This window comes from Lemur catta, chromosome 8 (genome assembly GCF_020740605.2).
Source record: "Lemur catta isolate mLemCat1 chromosome 8, mLemCat1.pri, whole genome shotgun sequence".
In the NCBI taxonomy this organism is placed as follows: Eukaryota; Metazoa; Chordata; class Mammalia; order Primates; family Lemuridae; genus Lemur; species Lemur catta.
The window spans coordinates 22,728,760-22,741,438 of record NC_059135.1 but is presented as its reverse complement, the minus strand read 5'-3'; the positions used below and the strand labels follow the sequence as shown (position 1 = coordinate 22,741,438).

The 12,679-nt window shown below is 31.3% G+C and overlaps 1 protein-coding gene across 4 annotated transcripts in view; it reads right to left on the bottom strand.

The window, feature by feature from the left end:
- The window catches only part of ERBB4 (erb-b2 receptor tyrosine kinase 4), a 1,045,679-nt gene that overhangs the window by 213,449 nt on the left and 819,551 nt on the right, over nt 1-12,679 (bottom strand). For all 4 annotated transcript variants that reach the window (XM_045559045.1, XM_045559047.1, XM_045559044.1 and 1 more), the window contains exon 17: nt 1,736-1,868. In XM_045559045.1, coding sequence (XP_045415001.1) covers nt 1,736-1,868 — 133 coding nt within the window. The remainder of the gene's footprint in view (nt 1-1,735; nt 1,869-12,679) is intronic.

Below are 12,679 nucleotides of genomic sequence, written 5' to 3'. Positions count from 1 at the left end.
GTTTTTCACCTCTGAGGCAAATTTCTAGCAGTATTTAAGGATTTAAATTGATCCTCTTAAGAATTCCTTTTCTATTTAGATGGTGGTATAAAATCATATTTATTTTTACTGAGAGAAATGGCTTTCTGCGATTATCTAATATCCAAATGCAAAATAATTTACTCCTAAGCAATAATTTTCTACAAAAATAGAAGCTGCTTATAAAACCAATTAGTGTGCTATTTATTTAATAAGGAAATGACAAGTTGAAGGAAATTCTTATAAATCACCAGATTAAAAAAACAAACTAAAACAAAGGAACACAACTCTTTTTTTAAGTAATGAACCTTCCCTGCATGTGGTTAAAAGATGGAATTTCTCTTCCATTTATTTAATCATCTGATGTCCACTGCTCTTCCAAGCCTTCAATTCCTCTCCAACTCTAGTTTACAATAATTCACTTTTCAGAATTCCCTCACTGACTTCCCCAAGCTGGCCATGAGGAAGAATTCTACCTGTCTCCAGTTTCCTAGTTAAGTTGAAAATATGCACAGCACATGTGTTGTGTACAAACTTTCATTCTCATGTTCATGGTTGAAAGTGATCAAATTAATCTTCTATAGGCAGCTAGCTAAAGTAGGAATTATTACTAGGTTTTCCCATATGTAATTGACTACCTTTTTTTGCTTGAACATGTCTGTTGATGAGACAGCTCATTCTAATGTAAGATAATTCCAATCCCTAGAAAGTATTTTCTTATAAGTAGATATAGAGTAGTTTCCTGAAACCTTTACATGATGCTTCTATCTAGTTTTAACTCCTGGAGGGAAAAAGCTAGAATTTATTTCATTATCAATGTAAAAAATTCATGAGTGAATTAATATTCCCATTCCTGTTAGTGTTCAGAGGGAAAGTCAGATTGTCACATTGACAATGAGAAAGAAAACAAACCCAGGGTAGACTTAATCTCAGAAAAGAATTGATCTGAATTGCTCAGATAGGCAAGAATGTTTGTATCAGGAGAGAGGTAGAAGTTAAGAACCGTCTAGAAATGTATAGTGTTCTGTAAATGTTTTTTCCCTGTAAGATGAAAACTATCAGCATATGCTAGAGAATTCAGTGTAGCAATATAAAAGAAATTATAATCATTTATGAGTAATTAACATATTCACAATAACCACTATGCATAATCTTAAATGCATCTGGTGAATTGTGTTGTAAGGTCTGTGTGATTACAACACTAAGCTTTATCCTATAAGCTTGGTCTTTGACTGCTGGTATAATGAGATCATTGGCTACCGATTTAATGATCCTAGTTAAAGCATACATTACTTGCCTATCTGATTATATTGTGAACCAGAAAAATTCTCTCTCTTTCTGATGTTTTCCTAGTTCTGTAACTGAGATATATTCTACCCAGATATTTTCTAGTTCTGTTGCTTTGAGATATCCTCCATCCAGAGCTTGCTAATGGGAAGGAACTCCCCCTACACACACACAAAGAAGCAGATCTGTTTTTCCTCCAGTACAATAATTTTCGTGACCCCTGCCATCTATCTTCTTGAAGCCATGAAACTGTTTTGACTGCTTTTACTATATAATATGATTTTTCATCAACTTGGTCTAATGTACTATAAATAAAACCCTCATCGGGAAATTGAACAGAATTTTACTTGGATTAAAAAACTGAATATCATCTAAACCTAAACCAAATGAAAATCTCTAAACCCATGATAAGCAGAAATAAACACCTCACCTCTGTTTCCAGGAATCTTCTCAAGGCTCTTTTCTTTTTGATGCTCTTTCTTCTAACATAAACTGCAAATGTCAGACCCACAATGACCAGGATGAAGAGCCCACCAATGACTCCAGCTGCGATCAGTGGAGTTCTGCCAACCAGAATGAAAGAAAAAAGTATGAAGAGAGAGAAGACACAGAAAGTGGAAAGAGCAGTTGTATAAGACATTATCCACATTTTACAAGTCTAGTCATTTAGATGAGATGCAAATAAAATGGCACTGGGGATCTACCAAAACCTTTCTCATAGTAAAAACTGTGGGTTTTGTTTTATTCTTTTCTTTTTTTTTAAAATAATAAACCATGCACATTCAACTAGTCTTTGAGGATGAGCAGCCACAACATGCCATTTGATGAAAAAATGTAAAGCTCAGTAACAGAATGAAGAACATATGACAAAATGTTGGTATAGAATCATTTAAAATTTTTAAAATTTTACTATTATCTAGGAATAAATGGAAAGTACATTTTAATAACATTGTTGTGGTATATGATTTTATTTTCAGTGTTTTCTCTAAAGTGGACTTTCACGACAGTGGCACTATTGACATTTTGGGCTAGATACTAGTTTGTTGTGGAGCAGTGTCCTGTGCATTTTAGGATGTATAGCAGCATCCCAGTCTCCAGTCATGGCGATATCTTCAGACATTGCCAAAGGTCTGTCAACATCACCCCCAGTGAAGAACCACTGCTCCAAAGTAAAAATGAGTGGTCTGGACACCTATGAACCCTACACTTCTAGAGTGGAGGGTAACAAAGAGAAAGTGGTTATTGCCAAAAGTGCTATTTGAAACTCTGATAAGAGCAACTCTGGTAGAACAAAGGGCAGCAGAAAGATAAAGAATTGGGTCAGACAGGTTTAAATGTTCAGAGAGATGATGACAGCAGTATTATAATCAAAAGTAGATTCTAAGCATCATATTCTCATAAAAGAGGTCTGCACATTAAGTATTACATAAAAAGATGTAAACAGTACCAAAAAGAAATTAGCAAGAGATTGATTGGAAATTTTTATTCTGAAAATGCTTTTCTAATGTATTTTTAGCAATGATATAATTTTGAAACTTATTGCTTTCTAAGATAAATATTTCCTTGCTTGAACAGTAATAGTTGTGGTTTTTAATTTCTTGTTCTAGAGTAGAGCAATATCTATAAGGTTTCAGTGATCAGAATCCCGAAATGTATTAATTTCATTTGCCATACTAAATAACCTGGAGTGAAGCACACAAGTGTTACCTTGACCATGGAGCCATGATGGATAGCAAAATTAAAAGAGAATTCCCTGCATGATCATGCTGTCCATAATGAAGTGTTTTATATTTTATAGTTCTATTTTTAGAGGAATCTATTCTATATACTACATTCTTATAGAAAAAATATTTTCTTTTACAAAATAAACTTTTGCTCAAAGATAGGTCAGAAATTATGATCGTGGATGATCGTAAATAAAATCTTGAAATGTTAAAGAGCTCTTCAAAAAAAATCTATGTAATTTCTACAATAAATGAAGTCATGTCTTAAAGATTATGACTGCTATATTGTCACATAAAACTGCAGAAAAACCTAAAAAGGTAGTTCATCCTAAAGGTTGTTTCCTGACAGCTCAAAGCACTATAGCATACTGAAATGTTGCTATAATTCAACTAGATTTTTCTAAATGGGATTTTCTAAGGATATAAAAGTCTATGCTGAGAAAATTAAACTATAGTATGGACACAAACTCATCAGTGTGATATGTTTTCATTTGTGTAAGATCATATTTTTGAGCATTCCAGTTAAATATGTATTTCAGAAAATATTTTAGGTTTTCAGTCCAAAGCATAATTTTTAGCTGAAATGCCTAATATATCCCTGAAAAATCACTAGTATAGAAAGGATTGTATTTTAGTTTCCTCAGCCCAATTTTTATTACAAAGAATGTATGTATAATTGAGAGTAGTATCCAATATTTTGTTAACTGTACATTTAGACCAAACTCTAAACTGTCTCTATTTATTTTTCAAAAGAATAGATAATATATGTCTATGAAAATATGTCAATGTAAATTAAAAGACATGTCCTATTTTAGTTTTTGTTTGCTTGCTTATTTTTTTAAGAACAAACTTCATATAACAAAACAAGACCTCTTTTCATCTTATTTCAGTGGAGATCAATTGCCACATCCTTATTATTAATACTTCAGCTGGCTTTAGTAGTCAAAATATCATATTCAAAAACTCACTAGAGAGTAATTTCTATTTTACTGGTTAGCATTTACTTTAAATATTTTCCCATGGCAATTCCTTTTGTTGATTTGGATTACTTTATTTTTTCTTCTTTTATCACTCTGTAGGAATGTTACAGGTACAAACAACCAGAAAAAAACAGGAAGACATGGACCATAAACTGAAAAGATTGGGTTACAAAAGAGTAGGATCACAATAGGGAAAATGTATTTATATATATCTATAGATATACAGATCTGGAATAATACAAGACACAATATAGTAGTTGTCTGAGTGGTATGAACATGGTGCTATTTTTTATTTTTATTAATGTGTATTTTCTTATTTTTATATTGTATGTATATTTCTTTTGAAATAAAAGTTTGTTAAATTTAAGAAAAAATATAGAAAAAAATCATTGTTTAAAAGTTTAGTTAATGGTCTTGTTTTCTTTTTTCTTGAATGTTTTTTTTTTTGCATTTTTTCAATTAAGATTTCATTTTGTTATTCCCTGTCCACTTTTGCAATCTAAGTGCTACTGAATATATTTTCTATTCATTATAATGTGTCTGAGACATTTAATTACCATCATGTTTCTTATAATTAATATTACATTCCATAAAACAAAGGTAATCTGAAAAGTTAATACTATATATACATTTCCTACTCCTTCCAATTTTGATAATTCCCAGATATTTGTAGGTGTAGGATAGATGTCTATTTTTTTTCCTGAGAATTAATGCTTAATTCTTTATGAGGACCCTTTGGATAAAGAGGATATGGCTACCTAAGTTGCTTCTTTAATTTGCTGCGTCTCTCTCCTAGGTCTAATGTTGGCTTTGCCGACCGAGCTGTTTCTGAGAATGTTTTCCTCTTGCTTGTGAATCAGAGGAACCTCTAAGAAGTTCAGATATGACACTATTGAGATCTGAAGAGTCAAACACTAAGAGACCAGAAATACTCTGTAATCCCTCATCTGTAATAGGACTAGTGTTTGTTTATTGGTTTATCTTTTTGGCTGTTAAAAATTATATAAATTTCAAGTGCCAAGTCCAAGCTTAAACTGAAAGGATGTGATCAATTGATAGCTTACCTTATTCTGTGATTTGGAAATAGTATAATGAAATGGATATTCTCCCTCCCTCTACTCAAGAAACTAATATCATAGGAATTCTGAATCACAAATGAAATTTGCTAATTTATTTAAAAGCATATGATTTGATTTTCATAATTTCATTTAGAAGTTCAGAGACAACACAATGTATTATATTTTATTGTCTTGAATACAACTAGCTTATAAAAGAGCAGTGTCTTCCAAAACTATACTGCTCATGTGAAAATATACATCCTTATCATCCATTGCTATATTTGAATCCTGTTATTCCTCTCACTAGAGAATAAAATATGTGAAAGGATACATGAAACCTTATTTTTTTAAACATCCAAATATTTTCCTTCATTGATCTGTTTCCTTTCTGATATCAGATCACAAAATATGTCGTAAAGTTAATATAATTTATGATTAAAACTCAAATGTTTCAAAGAATTATTTTTTATACTCTTCCATCTAATGTTAAGGGATGGCTATCCTTTAAAAAGGAACAGAGGTATTTTCTTTAACATTGGTAAAACTAGTCTTTTGACCAATATAGTTAGTCATTGCAAAGAATGCTAATTCTATGAGGTTTTTTTTTAATAACACAAGTTTATTGCAAAATAAAAGGTTTACTAAGTTTATAATATAGTTTTACTTTTCTTCATTTTTTTTTAGAATACAGAATAATTTGAAATTAAAGGTAAAAGAAACAAGCTGTAGTCCTATAATACATTAATGGTATAATTTGCAATTAATAGTATTGACTTTAAATCAGAGAGTTTCACTTTTAAAATCTCATAAATTAAACTAAGTAAATTGAATTCAGGTCTTCAGGATTTGTTGGATCAGACATAGAGCTGCTTCACTGCTTATTTATGAGCACTAAAGGTTAAACTGAAATTTTGTGTGTGTGTGTGTGTGTGTGTGTGTGTGCGTGTGTGTGTATTTTAATGTTCACAAGAGGTAAAAATAAACAAAAACAACAGGCTAGTGAGATGAATTTAATAGGGCTTTTTTTTGTATAATAAACTTTGCAAGTCTCAAAAAATGGTAAAATAGTGTCCCTAGCATTATAGTGGTATATTATGGCAGAAAGACACTTTGGAGTTAGACCAATCTAAGTTTTAATCACTTGTCTGCCTCTAACTAGTTGTAAGTTTTGTGCACTTACCAAATAACTCACCTAACATATGCATAAATACATTTTCACCTAAGCTTATAAAAAACAAATGCAGTAGGAAACTACATAGTCTTTTTTACATTCATGATATATGATGAATTTGCCTTCAGATCATGGTTAGTACTATCATTAAATAAAATATCTCTAAGCATAGGTGAATTATATGCCCCATTTTGGCCACGACAGTCTCAGTTTATGCCAGTCCAAGTAACAATAGTACTGTTACTCTCAAAAGTGCCCCTGTGTGAGCAATAAATCAAGTGTTTAGCCCAATCTAAGGGAATCTAGAATACCCTGAATTAATAAGTCTTCATACCTATATAAATGTGTGTGTCTGTGTGTGTGTATGTGTATACATGATTATTTATTAATGAGTATGTATTAAATGAGTATTTCATAAACCAGGGTCAGATGTGATGATTCTCTGTGAACTTATATTTTCTTTTAAAAATATAATTAGATAACATTGGCTATCATCCTGTATCCTACCTTTCATCTGAAAGTTTTATAGTAGCCATAGACAAAAGCATGAATCTATCATGAACCAGAGGTTAAATGTATGCTCAGGGGTGCATTCTATAATATGTTTCCTAACTTGCTCTTGCTATAAGGAAAATGAAGTTGATCAAAAACCTGTTGACCCTCTCTTAAAAGAAAATTCTTAGAATCCATTCACAAGTGTCAAACTGAGAAAAGGAATAAAACTTTGAAAATAAGAACATTTTCAATATTTTATCAATTATGTAAGCAGTTTAAACAGCCCAAGTCCTATTTCAATAAGAGGAACACAAGATTTGACTGCCGTCAGGTACTCAATGGGTTTTATAGCACTTATAGTATCACTAACAATCCACTCATTTTCAATAGGAAATAATCCAATAAAAATGAAAATGTCAGACTTTTTATCCTCATGTAGAAGTCATTCTCTTTCATAGGGGTAAGCAAAAGGTTTATTTGGTTCTATATAATACCCTTACATTTAAATAATTTAGATAGATTGTGTAGGTTTGATTCTAATTACCCCCAATATTTGCACATTTTATAATTAGAAATTTCTCTTTACATATGTCGTATAGTTTCACAATAACTATGTAATATAGGTCTTATAAATCCTGTATTAAATATAAGAAAATAGACTCAGAAAAGTTAATATACCTAGATAAGGTCAAACATAAATAGTAATGCAAGTATTTTATGGTATTTTATGTATTGGAATTTCAAGTCCATTAAATTTTCAGCTAGATTATATTTTATTTCTTTCTAAAGATGATATATTAGAATTGGTTTTTTAGAATACACAAATATCATTCATCAGGTTTTTCTTCAATACTTACCTTTGATATTAGAGAATACAAAATACACATAAATTTACTGAGCGGTTTTCATAGACCCTTTGATTTTATATTTAGTTATATATTACTATCTTAATTCTCCTCGGACTATCATCTGTATTGCTATATATTCATTGTGTTTTAAATTTATTAAATACTTTATATCCTTGGGTATAAACTTTATATGTGGCATCATTCTTCTTTTAGCTTCATTTTGTTTTCTCTGTGAAAAAAAAAGTTAAAAGGAATTTGGCTTTTATTTATTATTTTTTTTGCTTAAAAACTGGATTTCCTTTAAGAAAGGCAAAGGCAAGCAGTATCTATCATTACAATGACACTGCATATGGCACTGCTACCCTGTTTAGTCTTCTCCAGAACAGTTCAGATTTGAAACAAGAGACCTTGAAACACCAGGAAACATTGAAATTCCCCAGAAGACATTTTAAGGGTTATTGCCTAAGGCAAGGAGAGCTACATTAACAGAGTTCTTTTTCTTTTGCAAATTGTGCTTATTCTGACCCAGAATTCCACATGCTCTATAAATATGACACATCTTTTCTTCTTGAGCAAATGAAAGTGATCTGGGTCAGACTGAGGTAGACATCAGTTGACAGTTACAGTTTTTACTTGATGAGGCCTATAGTATTACAGTATGTCTCTGTCCTTTGATTAGCATTCAAGATTCCTCTCCTACATTTTAAATATGACCAAAAGTGTTAAGTGCTGAAGCAAATGAATCACAACATACTCTCCCGCTTCCTAGGCAAATGCGAGTATTTTTGGTTTGTCCTCATGTGTTAAACCTTTTGTCCAATATTTTTTCAATATGTGAATGTCACATTTCATTCAATAACACAGTGTTACAAAAGTATTCAGTAGAGATACTGCCATTAAACCAATATGTAAATATAATCTGATTATTTTATTTCTAGAATTAGCTTCTGAGAAAAATTTTCTAATAGTTTCATGGTAATTCCTTTTTCTCCTTATCAACAATATTTATACTTCTTATAGGTTTTACACAAACTTATACATTTGATTTTGAGGCAAGCATTCTTATGATTAAGGATACCATCCTCAGAATATATATAATTCCCTTATGAACTTCTACACCTATGATTTTCTACAGGTAAAGTGTTGAAAGGGAATTAGACCAGAAAGAACTTTTCTTTTATCAAAGTTTTTAAAGAGCTCAGATGAATTTTTGGTGATTAAACTTATTTTTTCACAGTTTATTTCTATTACATAATATCATAATATCTATATACTATATAATATAGTACTTTTATAATTGTCTATATAATATTACCTAGATGAGATACATATAAATGCATTTAGCAACACAAACAAAATATTGTAAACATTTAACTACAAAATACATTAGCCATTAAGTACTACTATGTCATATTACCTATTCATTACATGGACAAAGTAATCTGAAGTAATAGGGCAAAGGATTAAAAAATTGAGGATACAGCTATTACAACCTCGGTTACGTTACCTACCAAAATTGTTCAGTATGCTAAGGTATTTATTAGTTTCATAATACAGCATAAAGTATCACATAAACACTGCTCTGTGAAGAAAAGTGGGGGAGAAGTAAGTCATTGTAGGCACCATTTGTTGTTCCCATATTTAAAAATTTTTCTTTGCATCAAATTCCCACTCATTCTATGTACTGTAACTTCAGACATCTATGTTGCTAAGAGAGATTGTATTCTATTGGTAAACTGCATCTACCTTTATCCATCAAAACATTAAGCTGGCTCATTTGTGTCTGGTTTATTGGCAAAATTATATATTACAGATTTAGGGCAGTATTATTTCCAGAGGATCCATATACATTTTTAAAGTATAACTTGGCTTGTTTATATACAATTCTGTTCATAAAGCATCTTTGATTTTTTTCATTATACTTTAGATTCCTCAATTCTTCCCTTAAAGAAAAAAAAATTTTTTTTTTTCTTCTGAGAAAGGGGCTTACTCTATCTCCAGGGCTAGAGTGCAGTGGCGTCATCATAGCTCACTGCAACCTCAAATTCCCAGGCTCAAGTGATCCTCCTGCCTCAGCTTCCTTAGTAGCTGGGACTACAGGTGCCCGCCACCGTGCCTGGCTAATTTTTCTATTTTTTTTAGAGATGAGGTCTCACTATGTTGCTCAGGCTCGTCTCAAACTCCTGGCCTTAAGCGATCCTCCCGCCTTGGCCTCCCAAAGTGCTAGGATTATAGGCATGACCAACCATGCCTGTCCAAAAAAAAAAATATATATTTTTTGATAAAATGCTTATGTAAGGGGAGTAAGAAAGTGCTTTTCTTAAAAAATATCACACACCTGTATTCAGAGGATGTGTTTTCTACTTATATTGCATGATAACAGCCTTGTTCTCTTCTGAGAAGATCTTCAGTTGTTCATGAGGAGTTGGTGGCCTTGAAGCATACTTAGGATTAGGATGAAGTGAGATGGGAGGGAACTTTAAGTGGGTACAGCTGTAGGGAAAATACCCAGATTTTCTGACATCGATATAGGGTCACTAGGCATTTCTTGCAGGATTAATGAATAAGGCAACTTTTACTAGATATTTTATATATATTATATCAAATAATTCTTCCAGTGTAACTGATTATTAATATATGATGGCTCTTAGGTAAGTTATATAACTTGCCCATCCATGGTCAAAATCATTCTAAATGGATAGTCAAGATTTGACTCTTGGCATGTTTTGCTCCAAAGCCTTTTCTCCTTCTGTTAAAATATAATTATAAGAGTATATTAGGAAAATTATTCTGGTAGCAAATTGTAAGATAGGTAAGCAGAGAAAAGAAGATGTATTCGAAAAGACAAGTTTAGTTGACTATTTTAATAGTTATCATCAGTGACAATGAGAAATAGACCAGGAAAGCACAGAAAAGACAGAGGAAAAAAATATTAGCAACAGCAGAACTGATAAATAGTATAAACTCAACAGTGACAAGAGACAAAGCAGGAGTCAAAGATGGCTAGACACTCATGCCTGAGTAAATATAAGACTGATGATGCCATTCATATATGCAGAAATCAGGAAAAAGACAACATTTAGAAGAAATCAGGAGAAAGATATTTAGAAGGAAAAGTACTGAGTTCTTTTGGATCTATGGATTTGAAGTGCTAAAGGGTATCCATTATCTCCTTATCATTTTACTCTACATTCAAAATCTCTGTGTATATTTGTTTCTCTTTTAATTTCAAGATCTGTATCTGTGCTGATTTTATTAATAGCTTCACATTTTTAATTAAAAAGAATCACAGACAACATACCCTTCCCTCTACATTTGTTTTAATACTTTATGTTTTCTCTAGGAATGTTCAAAATACAAAGGAAGGAAAGTGCAGCTCAAGGGCTTTTTTCTTTTCTTTTTTCCTTCTTCCTCCTCTCCCTATCATTTTGCTGATACACTATCTTATTTTATGAGGTTTGACTTCTCTCAATACCATGAATTCTACCTTACCGTTTCAATATCTTTTTTTTCTATATCTTCTTACTGACTTTTTGAGACCAATCATTTACAAGAGTAAAAACCTTAAAAATATTTAATACATTTAAAAACCTTGTTCATACTGTTGCCCGTGGAGTTGCTGTTTACCTTGGGTGAAACACAGGCTGGAGCCAGATGCCTTAGTAATAAGCCTACATTGATTTCATTGTTAATTCCCACGCATCCCCTTTCTGGAGAATTTAAAGTTTGGCATTAAATATTAAAGCTCAAAGAAATTTCTTTAATTGAAAAAGATAGTTAAACATAGCTATTCTCAAAGAGGCCACTTCATTTTTTTAAATAATTTGATCATTTCCATAGTAATAACCTTATGTTCCAGAAATAAAGTAAATTAAGTGCTAATAAGTGGTTTCAATTTTATTGCCACCTCCATGACCCAATTCATTTCATTTTGCTATGATATTTACAAGAATGTCTCTCTTTAATACTTACGTGTTTCTTTGATACACTCCCAGACTAAACTTCATTTAGATAGTTACGATTATTCTCTCTTGGATTGGTTTCTATTTCTAGGTAAATTATAAGCCATATGAGGTTAGGGGGTCATCATTTCTCCTTTTATTTTTTAGTTTTGGCTCTATCATTCTTCCTAATAACATTATCTAAGAAGATTCTCAATAATTATTACAAATACATCAAATATTAAGTGGGATATTTTAGGTAATAATATGTTTCTGAAAAATTCAATTTCCCAACTTGATGTGACTTTTAGTATTTGCAACAATTGTGGAAGTAGCAAAATATGTTCTTTGCATTTATCTTTTAAATAGTTTGTCTTAAAGTGCTCACTTTACTTCCATTCTTTTGATTCTTGAACCAATTCTCATCATATTTTTAGTGTCTGCCTCTCCACTAAGTCAGCCTTTACCAAAGTCATCAATGGTTTCCCTATTGTCAAATTAAATAGTAATTTCTTAGAGCTAACCTTTATCAATCTGGAAGTAGCATTTTATATGAGTTATCACTTTCCCCTTCTTAAAACACTGTCTCCCCTTGGGTTCCATCATATCCCTTTCTCTACCTTCTCTTCTACCTGCTCAGTCCTTTTTAGTCATTTTTACTATTTCCTCCTCATTTCCCTGACCTCTAAAACTGGGAGGGCCCAAGAACTCAATCATTGGACTTCTTCATTTCCATACTTATACTTAATCCCTAGATATGATGTATCATCCATCTCTTCATCTATATAATGATAAGCAAGCATATTCTGCGCTTAAAGATAAAATAATTGTATTTCTCTATTTTTATAAGTTTAAATATAATCCTTTTAAGTGCTGGAATTGTGTCACAGACATCTTTATATGTTTCACAGCCTAGTTTATTGTCGCATGAAAAGAAACATTAAATAAATATTATATGAATAAACAACTGAATGAATAGTTTACCTCTATAAATATTTATATACCTTAAATCAACTCTTGAAAGCATATAAATTCTACAGTAATTTCAGAACTTCCTATATATTTTTAAACTTAAGAAAACATAATTCTAAAATATCTTTAATGAAAAGAAAATAAGAAGAGTTTTTTAGTAATGTTCCTCTGAACTGAAGCTGATA